We start from the raw sequence: 12,509 nt of genomic DNA on the forward strand, positions 1-12,509 counted from the left end.
TCTGAGGAATCTCCACAGTGCTTACCAGAGTAGCTGCACTAATTTGCAACCGCACCAGCAATGTATGAGTGTACCTTTTTCCCCACAATCTCACCAACACCTACTGTTGTTGTGTTCTTGATAATTGCCATTCTAATTGGGGTGAGATGGAATCTTAGGGTAGTTTTGATTTGCATTTCTCTTATTACTAAAGATGTTGAACATTTTTTCATATATCTGTTGATTGCCTGTAGATCTTCTGTGAAGTGTCTCTTCATATCCTTAGCCCATTTGTTGATTGGATTATTTGTATTCTTGGTGTAGAGTTTTTTGAGTTCTTTATATATTCTGGAAATTAGTGCTCTATCTGAAGTATGAGTGGCAAAGATATTCTCCCACTCTGTAGGCTCTCTCTTCACATTACTGATAGTTTCCTTTGCTGAGAGAAAGCTTTTTAGTTTGAATCTATCTCAGTTGTTGATTCTTGCTTTTATTTCTTGTGCTATGGGAGTCCTGTTAAGGAAGTCTGATCCTAAGCCAAGAAGTTGAAGATTTGGACCTACTTTTTCTTCTATAAGATGCAGGGTCTCTGGTCTGATTCCAAGGTCCTTGATCCATTTTGAGTTGAGTTTTGTGCAGGGTGAGAGATAGGGGTTTAATTTCATTCTGTTGCATATGGTTTTCCAGTTTTCCCAGCATCATTTGTTGAACAGGCTATCTTTTCCCAATGCATATTTTTGGCACCTTTGTCTAGTATGAGAAAATTGTATTTATTTGGGTTTGTGTCCATGTCCTCTATTCTGTACCATTGATCTACCTGTCTATTTTGGTACCAATACCATGCCGTTTTTGTTACTATTGCTTTGTAATAGAGTTGAGGATCTGGTATTGCGATACCCCCTGCTTTGCTCTTTCTACTGAGGATTGCTTTAGCTATTCTGGGTTTTTTATTCTTCCAGATGAATTGCATAATTGCTTGCTCTATTTCTGTAAGGTACATCATTGGGATTTTAAATGGAATTGCATTGAATCTGTATAGCACTTTAGGTAGTATGGCCATTTTGACAATATTAATTCTGCCTATCCAAGAGCATGGGAGATCTTTCCATCTTCTAAGGTTTTCTTTAATTTCTTTCTTTAGTGTTCTGTAGTTCTCATTGTAGAGGTCTTTCACCTCTTTTGTGAGATTGATTCCCAAGGATTTTATTTTTTTCGATGCTATTGTGAATGGGGTAGTTTTCCTAATTTCTCTTTCTGAAGATTCATCACTTATGTATAAAAATGCATTGGATTTATGAGCATTGATCTTGTAACCTGCTACTTTACTGAATTCACTTATGAATTCTAACAGTTTCCTGTGGGAATTTCCAGGTTCCTCTAAATATATAATCATGTCATCAGAGAACAGGGATAGTTTGAATTCTTCTTTTCCATTTCGTATCCCTTTAATTTCTTTGGTTTGTCTAATTGCTCTGGCTAGAGTCTCAAGGACGATGTTGAATAGAAGTGGTGAAAGAGGGCATCCCTGCCTTGTTCCAGTTTTTAGGGGGAATGCTTTCAGTTTTTCACCATTTACAATGATATTGGCTGTGGGCTTAGCGTAGATGGCCTTTACAATGTTAAGGAATGTTCCCACTACCCCGATTTTTTCTAGTGTTTTGAGCATGAAGGGATGCTATATTTTATCGAATGCTTTTTCTGCATCTATTGAAATAATCATTTGATTCTTAACTTTAAGTCTGTTGATATGGTGAATGACATTTATTGATTTCAGGATGTTGAACCAACTTTGCATCCCTGGGATAAAACCCACTTGATCGTGGTGCACTATCTTTTTAATATATTTTTGTATTCGATTTGCTAAAATTTTGTTGAGAATTTTTGCATCAATGTTCATTAAGGATATTGGTCTGAAATTTTCTTTCCTTGATGTATCTCTGTCTGGTTTAGGTATCAGGGTAATATTGGCTTCACAGAATGAGTTTGGGGGGTTCCCTCCTCTTCTATTTTATGGAATACTTTGAGGAGAATTGGAATGAGCTCTTCTTTAAAGGTTTTATAGAACTCGGCTGAGAACCCATCTGGTCCCGTACTTTTCTTTGTTGTTAGGCTTTTGATGACCTCTTCTATTTCATTGCTTGAAATTGATTTATTTAAGTTGTGTATGTCCTCCTCGTTCAGTTTAGGTAATTCATATATCTCTAGAAACTTGTTGATGTCTTCGAGGTTTTCTGTTTTGTTGGAGTATAGATTTTCAAAATAGCTTCTAATTATGTTTTGTATTTCACTCGTGTCTGTTGTGATATTTCCTTGTTCATTCCGAATTTTAGTAATTTGAGTTTTCTCCCTCTGTCTCTTTGTTAGTGTGGCTAAGGGTTTATCAATTTTGTTAATTTTTTCAAAGAACCAACTATTTATTTTGTTAATTTTTCCGATTGTTTCTTTTGTTTCAATTTTGTTGATTTCGGCTCTGATTTTAACTATTTCCTGTCTTCTACTACTTTTGGTGTTGGTCTGCTCTTCTTTTTCTAGGGCTTTGAGCTGTAGTGTTAAGTCGTTTATTTGTTGATTTCTACTTCTTTTGTTGAATGTGCCCCATGATATAAATCTTCCTCTAAGTACTGTTTTCATAGTGTCCCAGAGATTTTGATATGATGTGTTTTTGTTCTCGTTTACTTCTACGAATTTTCTTATTTCCCTCCTGATGTCTTCTGTTATCCATTCATCATATAATAGTGTATTATTTAATCTCCAGGTATTGAAGAAGCTTTTGTTTTTTATTCTGTCATTTATTTCTAATTTCAATCCATTATGATCTGCTAGAATACAAGGTAGTATCTCTATCTTATTGTATTTGCTAACAGTAGCTTTGTGGCATAAAATATGATCTATTTTAGAGAAGGATCCATGTGCTGCTGAGAAGAAAGTGTATTCGTTCTTTGTTGGATGTATATTCTATATAAGTCGGTTAAGTCTAAATTGTTGATTGTGTTATTGAGATCTATGGTTTCTTTATTCAATTTTTGTTTGGATGATCTATCCAGCGGTGAGAGAGGTGTGTTAAAATAACCTAGTATTATTGTGTTGTGGTCTATTTGATTTCTGGAATTGAGAAGGATTTCTTTGACATACATGGATGAGCCAATGTTCGGGGCATAGATATTTATGATTGTTATGTCTTGCTGATTTAAGCTTCCCTTAAGCAGTATGTAATGTCCTTCTTTATCTTTTATGACTAGTTTTGGCTTGATGTCCACATTATCTGAAATGAGAATGGATACTCCAGCTTTTTTGCCATGTCCATGTGCGTGGTATGTTTTTTCCCATCCTTTCACCTTTAGTCTAAGGGTATCTCTCTCTATGAGGTGAGTCTCTTGCAGGCAGCATATTGTTTGATTTTTCTTTTTAATCCAATCTGCCAGTCTATGTCTTTTGATTGATGAGTTCAGGCCATTAACATTCAGGGTTATTATTGTGATATGATTTGTATTCCCAGTCATTTGACTCATTTTTGTTTTTGCTTCATATTGGTCTAAGATTTCTATATTCTCTAGGTTCACTTTCAGTAGGTCATATATGAATAGAAATGTGTCAATATCTTTGAGATTTTCCAGGTTATTGGAGTATAAATTTTCAAAACAGTTTCTGATGATCCTCTTTATTTCAGAAGTGTCTGTGATGGTATCTCCTTTTTTATCTATAATTTGTTGATTTTCATTTCTTTCTTTCTTTTGCCTAGTTTGGGTAATCTTTTTTTATCTTTCCCTAGAACCAACTCTGTTGCTTTGATCCTTTGTGTTTGCTTATTCTCAATTTCATTAATTTTGGTTCTTAATTATTTTGTGTCTTCTACTGATTTTGGAATGAGTTTGCTCTTCTTTTTTTTAGGGCTTTAAGGCTGAGTTCTAAAGAAGAATGCCAATCCTCCTCAAATTAGTGCACAAAGTAAAAAGGGAAGGAACACTACCACATTCATTCTATGACACAAACTGCATTCAGAAGCACGTGATAGGAGTGGGGTTGTGGCTTGGTGGTACAGTGCTTGCCTAGGACGTGTGAGGTACTGGGTTAGATCCACAGCACCACATAAAAATAAATAAAATAAAGGCATTGGGTCCATCTACAACTAAAAATATTTTTAAACAAATAACAAAAAAAGCACATTATAATCAAGCAGGTTTTATCCCAGGGATACAAAGTTGGGTAAACATATAAACCAATAAATGTAATTCACCACATATAGTTAAGGACAAGAATCACATGATTATCTCAACAGATGCAGAAAAAGCATTTGACAAAATTTAGTACCCATTCATATTACAAATATTTGAGAAATTAGGGATGGAAGGAACTGAAAAGTGAAAGTACTGGGAATTGAAGTGCAGCAAATTATTCCATGCTTGTATGATTATGTCAAAATGAACCTCTACTATAATACCCTAATAAAAACATACAAATAAAGTGGTAAGATCTCAAAAACAATATAATGTTTAGGTTTGTTGCAAAACAAAACAAAAAAAACGCCCAAACCAAACCCAAATTTTATTTGTTAAATAGCGAGATTTCTATATGGCAGACCTCTACATTTCTACTAACACTCTGATATAGAAGATGCATTTAATTGTGTTCATGGCTGACCATTTATTATTTTCAAGAATTTGATACTCCACAAGATTAAGAAGTCCTCTTCTATGCATACACTGAAAGGTAAGTCAATAATTACAAAAGTTTCCTACACATCTCTAGTATATAAATAAGTAGTTCAAATATTTCTTTAAAACTAGGATATCATACCTCAAATTGCGGAGTTCTCCTTCCCATTCCACTTTTTCATGTTCTAATTGTGATTTCACTTCTTTTGTGTCTGAGAGCTCCTTTTGTAGTTCACTAACCTTATTTTCCATCTTTTTAACTTTTCCTGTAAGTAGTTCACAATGACTTTTTTTAAGTTCTATTAATCTTTTATATGAATGAACTGCATCCCAAAGTTTCAAAAGGCTAACAGAATCTACATCAGGGAGAAAACAAGATAGAAGTAAGATATATGAGTAATTTTTGTCTAAAAAGTACTGTGCATTTTCACATTCACATATTCATATATGAACAAAAGTATACTGAGTGCCTACAATGTGAAGCACATTATATTAACCTCTGCAGACAGAACAGACAAAACTCCTGCTCTTGTTTAAAGTCCACTAGGAAAAGACAGACAAATAGTGACCATTATACATTCAGAAGGATTATGTAAGAATACAGAACTCTGTGATCACACAAGGGAATCTGATCTATACTGGGTCTAGGATGACTTTCCTGAGGAAGAGATGGCTACACTGAGAAATAAAGGGTGAATAGGAAGCAGTTAGGCAGAGGGTGAAGAAGAACATTAGCTCTGCTTCTAGACAAGATGATTAACAGGTATTGCTTCATGTTCCTACCTGAAACAACCAAACACAAAACAGACAAAACACATCAAGTAACAATTTCAAGACAGTAGATTTCCCTCAGGTAATGAAAACAATAATCTCCAATAGGAAACAAATGAAGTAAACATTCTGAAGGTTCCTGTTCTCTGCTGTGTTAGAGCTTCCAGATCATTACACTGAAGGAATTGAATTAGAGTCTAACAGATTTCCTGAGTTGAGGTGTTGAAATATGGTAAAACTAAGGAAGAGAGAGATCACAGCACAGAACACTGGAGAGGAAGGAACAATACAGAGGAAGAACCCTGGGGATCTGCAGAGGTTCACCCTTGAATATTTGAGTAATGAACAGCACATGTACGCCAGGAAACTACCTGAGACTAAATGAGAAAACATCTGGAAAGATTAGAGGAAACTATACCAGGAAGTGTGTCATTCCTATCAGGCAGATTGTAAAAACTTGTAATTCTCTAGGCAATGAGTAATCAGAAAGGTCTTGACTGAGCAGTGGGGAATTAACCCTTGGTTAAACACTATTCTGATACACCTAACAAATCATAAAAATAAAAAGACCAGGAAGGCTCAAGTGATATGTAAGTAACCTAACTGAATTCCAAACTAAAATTCAAAAAGAAAACAAAACAAAAAAACAAATTGTATTTAGGGAGATGCAAGCTGAGAAATATCAAACAGCACTATGACAGACAAACCTAAAGAACTCAATAAATAAAGGAACTGAACAGACACTTCACAGAAGAAGAAATATGAATGTTCAACAAATATGTGAAAAATGTTCAACATCTCTAGCAATTAAAGGAATGCAAATTAAAATTACACTGAGCTTTCATCTCATTTCTGACAGAATGGCAATTCTATTCAATACTATGTTCAATATAAGCAACAATAAATGTTGGCAAGGATGTGGGGAAAAAAGTATATTCATACGTTGTTGGTGGGAGTGCAAAATGGTGCCACCACTATGGAAAGCAGTATGGAGATTCCTCAGAAAATCTGGAATGGAATTACCATTTGACCCAGCTATCCCACTCTTTGGTTTATACCTGAAGGACTTAAAACCAGCATACTACAGTGATGTGGTCACATTAATGTTTATAACAGCTCAATTTACAATAGCTAAGGTATAAAACCAACCTAGATGCCCTTCAACAGATGAATGGACAAAGAAAATGTGGTTTTATATATATATATACACACACACACATACACACACACAATGAAATATTACTCAGCCACAAAGAAGAATGACTTTATGACTTTTGCCAATAAATGGATGGAACTGGAGACTATCATCTTAAGTGAAATAAGTCAATCCCAGAAAACCAAAGGCCTAATGTTCTCTCTGATATGTGATGCTAACTTACAATAAGCAGGGGTCGGGGCATGGGGAGAAGAATAGAAATTCACTAGATTAAACAAAGGGAAATGAAAGAAAGGGAGGAGGGATGGGAATAGGAAAAACAGTAGAATGAATTGGACATAACTTTCCTATGTTCTTATACGAATACATGACCAGTGTAACATGACATCATGTACAATCACAAAAATGGGGAGTTATACTCCATGTATGTATGATATTCTACTGTCATGTATAACTAAAAAAAAATTAAAAATTAAAAAAATAAAAACCCCTATGATTTCTTTAAAATACTATCTTACAGACAAGAAATATTATTTTATACTTGTTATATTAATTTTCTTCTATATAACAACACATAAATTTGGACTTAAGATTAAAATCATTAAAAAAAAGAGGATAAAAAGTCAAGCCTCAAACTGAGAAAAGTCTTGCAAAAATATAGTTGATAAAGGAATCATATCCAGAATATATAATTAGCATTTAAAAACTCTACAAGTAATAAACAACTTAAGTTTTTAAATGACATATATTTGAAAAGAGAGTTCACCAAAGAAGATATACAAATGGAAATAAAAGCACATGGAAAGACATTCAACATTATTAATCCTGAACATAATGCACAATAATACTGATATGCATAATAGGCACTCATTAGAATGGCTAAAATTAACAAAATAAAACAAAACAAAAGTGAGAATACTATGTGTTTGTGAAGATAGGGAAGAACAGAACTCTCATATACTGCTGCTGAGAAAGTAAGGGTACAAATACTTTGGAAAAGAATTTGGCAGTTTCTTAATAAGAAGGGACATTAGGAGATGTTTGTGGGTAATTAACTCACTTGATTTTATGAATTATTATATGTGTTTAATACATGTGTCACAATGCATCAAATTCTATACTTCACATATGCACAATTTATCACATATTAATAATACTTCACTCAAGCTATTAAAAACCAAAAGTTCTATTATAAGAACAAATATCTAAAACAGTGGTTAGAACACAGAAATAAGCAGGATAAAGCTGGAGGATGGAGATCTTTAACCTTATAACAATGATAAGGGATGCATGGGTTTTAAGCAGGAGTTAAAATGATCAGATCTGAATTTTTTAAAATATGTAATATGGTTTCAAAGCAGATCATGGTCGCAGGAGGTGGGATAGCAGAGCAAACACTTGTAAGATTATTGAAGCATTCCAGATAGAAACAGTTTTTTTGACCTATGGTCGAAACACAGCAAAAAATCCCCCAAAAAACAAAACAAAAACAAAACAAAACAAAAAGGGAAAAAAAAAAAAAAAAAAAAAAAAAAACCAAAAACCCACTTACCAAAAGACAGGAGTACTACTCATGCTAAGAAAAGTACGGTGGGAATTACTGTAGCTCTTTGACTCAGAGTGTACACAACAGTTCTCATTCTATTTTAATATAAATCATACTTCTGATATGAATAGCACTGTAACACATCAGTGTATATGGTGCAATGCTAAGCAATGTGTGTATATGTTAATATAGTACACATAACAGGTCTTATATTTATACAATGATCCTACCTTTACACTCCATTCTAAGTTGTTCAATTAGCAGCAACATATTCTCATAACTAGGGTAAAGCAATTCATAATCCTCTGAGACTGTTTCAGATGATTGAGTTAAGTCATCAAGGTCAACCGTAGCATTTATTTGTTTTTTGACCTATAAAATAAATAAAGTATTTCACAATGTCCCTTCTAAATATTTAGACCATATACTAAATTTACAGAAGTAACAATTATTCCTAAATTTTTTCTTTTCTCTTTTGGTACTGGGGCTTGAAACACCTAGTGGTGCATTAACAATGAACTACATACCCAGACCTTTTAATTTTTTTATTTTAAGACAGGTCTCACTAAGTTGCTTAGAGTCTAAGTTGTTGAGGTTGGCCTTGAACTTGTAGTCCTTTTGCCTCAGCCTCCTGAGTCACTGGGATGTGCTGCCTCACCCAGCTATCCACGTTGTAATATGAGCAGAAGCACGTGCTTCTTAAAAGAACTGACTTCAAGTTAAAAACCAAAAAATAAGCCAAAATGACTGAGAATACAAATCATATCTCAATAATAATTCTGAATGTTAATGGCCTAAACTCATCACTCAAAAGATACAGACTGGCAGATTGAATTACAAAGAAAGACCCAACAATATGCTGCCTTCAAGAGACTCATCTCATAGAAAAAGACATTCACAGACTAAAGAAGAAAGGATGGGGAAAAACATACCATGTACATGGACTCAGTGAAAAAAAAAAGCAGGGGTTTCCATCCTTATATCAGATAAAGTGCACTTCAAGCCAAAGTTAGTCAGAAGGGATAAAGAAGGACATTTCATACTGCTTAAGGGAACCATAAATCAGGAAGACAAAACCATCATAAATATTTATGCCCCAAACAATGATGCATCCACGTACGTCAAACAAATCCTTCTCAATTCCAGGAATTAAATAGACCACAACACAATAATTCTGGGTGACTTTAACACACCACTGTCAGAATGCATGAGAATATGCTTTCCCTTCCACAGTCCTCTCAATAGAGTATGTAAGCTAACTTTGGAATTTTGCCAATGGAGAGAGAGAAAACGGTCTTTTCATCCATAGTTTTAATTTACATTTCTCTTTTTTAATGAGTGAAGTTAACTATCTTGTTGTTTATTAGTAGCAAGTTTTATTTCCTTTTTCTATGTTTTATGTTAGGAAGGATAGCTCTTTGTGATATGAGCTGTAAATATCTCCCTTAGTTGTCTTTTTAAAAAAAGTTTGTTTATGATGCTAATTTCCATAAAAAATTTTTATGTAACAAAAAGTACCAGTGAAATAATTTATGAGGATTTTGAGTAAGAAAGGTTAGATAGTTCTTGCTAACTCCAGATTTGTAAAGAAAAAATTTTCAAATTTCCTTATTATTTACTGGTTGTGTTATTTAAAAAATATCTGATACATATGGCATTTATCATGGTACATAAGGTAAGGCAGGGATATTACTTTACGTATCCCTATAACATTTATTGACTACTTCTTTTTCCCAATAATTTGAGATGATGTCCTCTTTATACTTTCAATTTCTGAATGTACTTACATCTGGGCATTCTGTATTGCTAATAGACCAGTATGATACTCTTAAATTAGTTAGGCTTTTAAAAATGCCTTAATATGTTTTGGTGCTGGTCCCACTTCCGTGTTTATTTTTTTCACTAAAAAATCAGGTGATATAGCTTAGAACTGTTAAGTTTTCACCGAGATTTTGTTACATTTACAAATTAATTTACACAATAATATGGTCCCTCTATTTATTTTAATTTTTAATAGGTCTTACATTTTATTGAGAAACATTTTTTGTTACTGATATATATGAAATCTTTTATTCTATTAACTCTTCCATAAGATTGTTTGAATATATGTAAACTACTGATTTTTGTATGTTGATTTTGTACTTGGTAATCTAAGTGAACTATCTTACTGTTTGTAGTAGCTGTTAATAAAATATCTTGAACCTAAAAAAAAAAAAATTGACTTTTGTCAAAAGGGTAACTTTATCAATGACCACTACTTCTTAATCACTTTTTCAAAGGAAATATGTAGCCATAACAAAGGATTCTCTATTCTTTCACTTTACCTTTTATAATGTATCTTTAAATGTGTATTTCTATAATGTTTAGCTTTTACAATACCTTTTCCTTTTCAATAGATGCTTTCTTCATGGGCCTAAAATAAAAGCATAAAATTTTTACAGACAAATATTAAATATGTAAAGACTATCTGAACTATTATCACTTTATATATTTGCATTTAAAATTTTTTTCCTATTCATAAAATTAATAGGTAATTTAAAATGTAAGAATTTTCTATAAGGAATTCAACTATAAATAAACAGTAACATGAAGGGACAACAAATGATACTATAAGAAAGTAACAAATTTAGATCAAACTTTAATCAAAGCAAAAGGAAAAATATGTTAAACATAACGTTACTTATATTACTTGACAGAAAGAAAATAAAAGGTTTTTGTTATTTGTTTTCAATAAAAGCACACTTTTATGGGCACTAAGACCCATTTAGAAAATATCACTTAAGTTCTTATATGAAGGAAACCTTTTAAAATCATGATAGAAGTTAACTTTTTCAGGACCTACTATGGAATTGCTATGCATTATTTTAAGCACTGTACATATGTTAAATTCATTTTAATCCTCATAACAATTCCGAGAGGTAGGTAACACTTTAGGTATTTTATAAAGGAAGAAACTAGGCTTTCAAAGAAAGGTCAAGAAACTTGTCCAAGACCATCAGTGGCAAATCCAGAATTCAAACCCAGGAATTCTGGCTCTACAACATGTGTTTCACAATGTGCTGTGAAACTAATATGTATTTTCAAGTGTTTTTAAGTGATAAAATAGCAGATTAATCCACATAATCATTTCATTTCTATAATTACAAAAATAATTTCTTTCTTTTTCTTCTTCTTCTCTTTTTTTTTTCTTGGTACCTGGGATTGAACCAAGAGGCGCTTAATTAACCTCTCAGCCACATCCCTAGCTCATTTTTATTTTTAATTTTGAAACAGGGTCTCGCTAAGTTGTTTAAGGCCTTGCCAACTGCTGAGGGTGGCTTTGAACTTGCAATCCTCCTGCCTCAGCTTTCCTAGCCATTGAGATGACAGGTATGCGCCACTGCACCTAGTTATAAATAATGATTTCTGAACCTTGCAAATATGTTTTAAAAAGAAAAAGATTTTATACCTAGGTAGTTTTGGAAACTTTACTTTCATTAAACCAATGATTGATTTTTTTTCCTAAAGAAATTAATGAACAGGTATTCATTCATTTACTGAACTGTATTCATCATCAGGCATCATTCATCTATTCAACTGTATATTCACACATTCAATATAAGCTTATCAAACATATTATAATGTCAATGACACTGCTGGTACAGGGAAACATACTTTTTATACTTCAGAACTTTGTAATTCAAAAGCAATAATCTATGCTAGGTTGTTAGTACTTTACTTTTCTATTGTACATAAGAAAAATCCTCCCCATTTCCCCAGAATTTAAACAACCATTGATACACCTGATATTTTAGAGTAACATACAAAATTATAGCTATTTATGATGATACTATTCAAAGCACAAGGTTTGATTGATTACCTTCTATTCAGTGCAACTTCAAACTTCATTGTTTGTATGTTTTTTTATTACATAATTTTAAAAATCTATGTATGGCAGTTAACTTTTAGGTCATTATTTACATGCTCAGTTATATTGGGATATTCCATTTCTGAACCAATTCATGATGAACAGTACCTTACCATAAAAAAATACACATACACATGGATAGAAGTTCTAAAGACAATTAATTTAGTATAATACCTCACAGATAAAGTATGAAGCTTTCTAATACTTGGACATGCAAACGCAATTGAATAAATACGCCATCTTCTGCTGAATCATTTCCAACGGCACAAAAGCATCCTCTCAAAACTTGAATTTAAAAGAAAACAACTCTACATTCTTCGTATTACTGACTTCTCTATTGTCTTTCCCATTAAGAATTCTTTAAGGTATTGTCCACACTTATCTACTTGCAGTCAGGTTTCCATGGTGACCATTTATTGAAATTGCTCCTTGTCAGTCACTCATCCTTATTTTAATAAACTTGTTAACAGTACTGATATCACTGAATATTCTCTTCCT

The 12,509-nt window shown here is 32.8% G+C and overlaps 1 protein-coding gene across 8 annotated transcripts in view; it reads right to left on the reverse strand.

Moving 5' to 3' along the window:
* Nucleotides 1-12,509, reverse strand: part of ANKRD26 (ankyrin repeat domain containing 26) — a 124,705-nt gene that overhangs the window by 51,453 nt on the left and 60,743 nt on the right. For 7 of the 8 annotated variants that reach the window (XM_079136807.1, XM_079136810.1, XM_079136808.1 and 4 more), the window contains 3 exons: nucleotides 10,484-10,517; nucleotides 8,335-8,476; nucleotides 4,774-4,987 (listed from right to left, as the gene is read on the reverse strand). The exons of the other annotated variant lie outside the window; for it this stretch is intronic. In XM_079136807.1, coding sequence (XP_078992933.1) covers nucleotides 4,774-4,987; nucleotides 8,335-8,476; nucleotides 10,484-10,517 — 390 coding nt within the window. The remainder of the gene's footprint in view (nucleotides 1-4,773; nucleotides 4,988-8,334; nucleotides 8,477-10,483; nucleotides 10,518-12,509) is intronic. 8 annotated transcript variants of the gene reach the window in all.

This window comes from Sciurus vulgaris, assembly GCF_902686455.1.
Source record: "Sciurus vulgaris genome assembly, chromosome: 4".
In the NCBI taxonomy this organism is placed as follows: domain Eukaryota; kingdom Metazoa; phylum Chordata; class Mammalia; order Rodentia; family Sciuridae; genus Sciurus; species Sciurus vulgaris.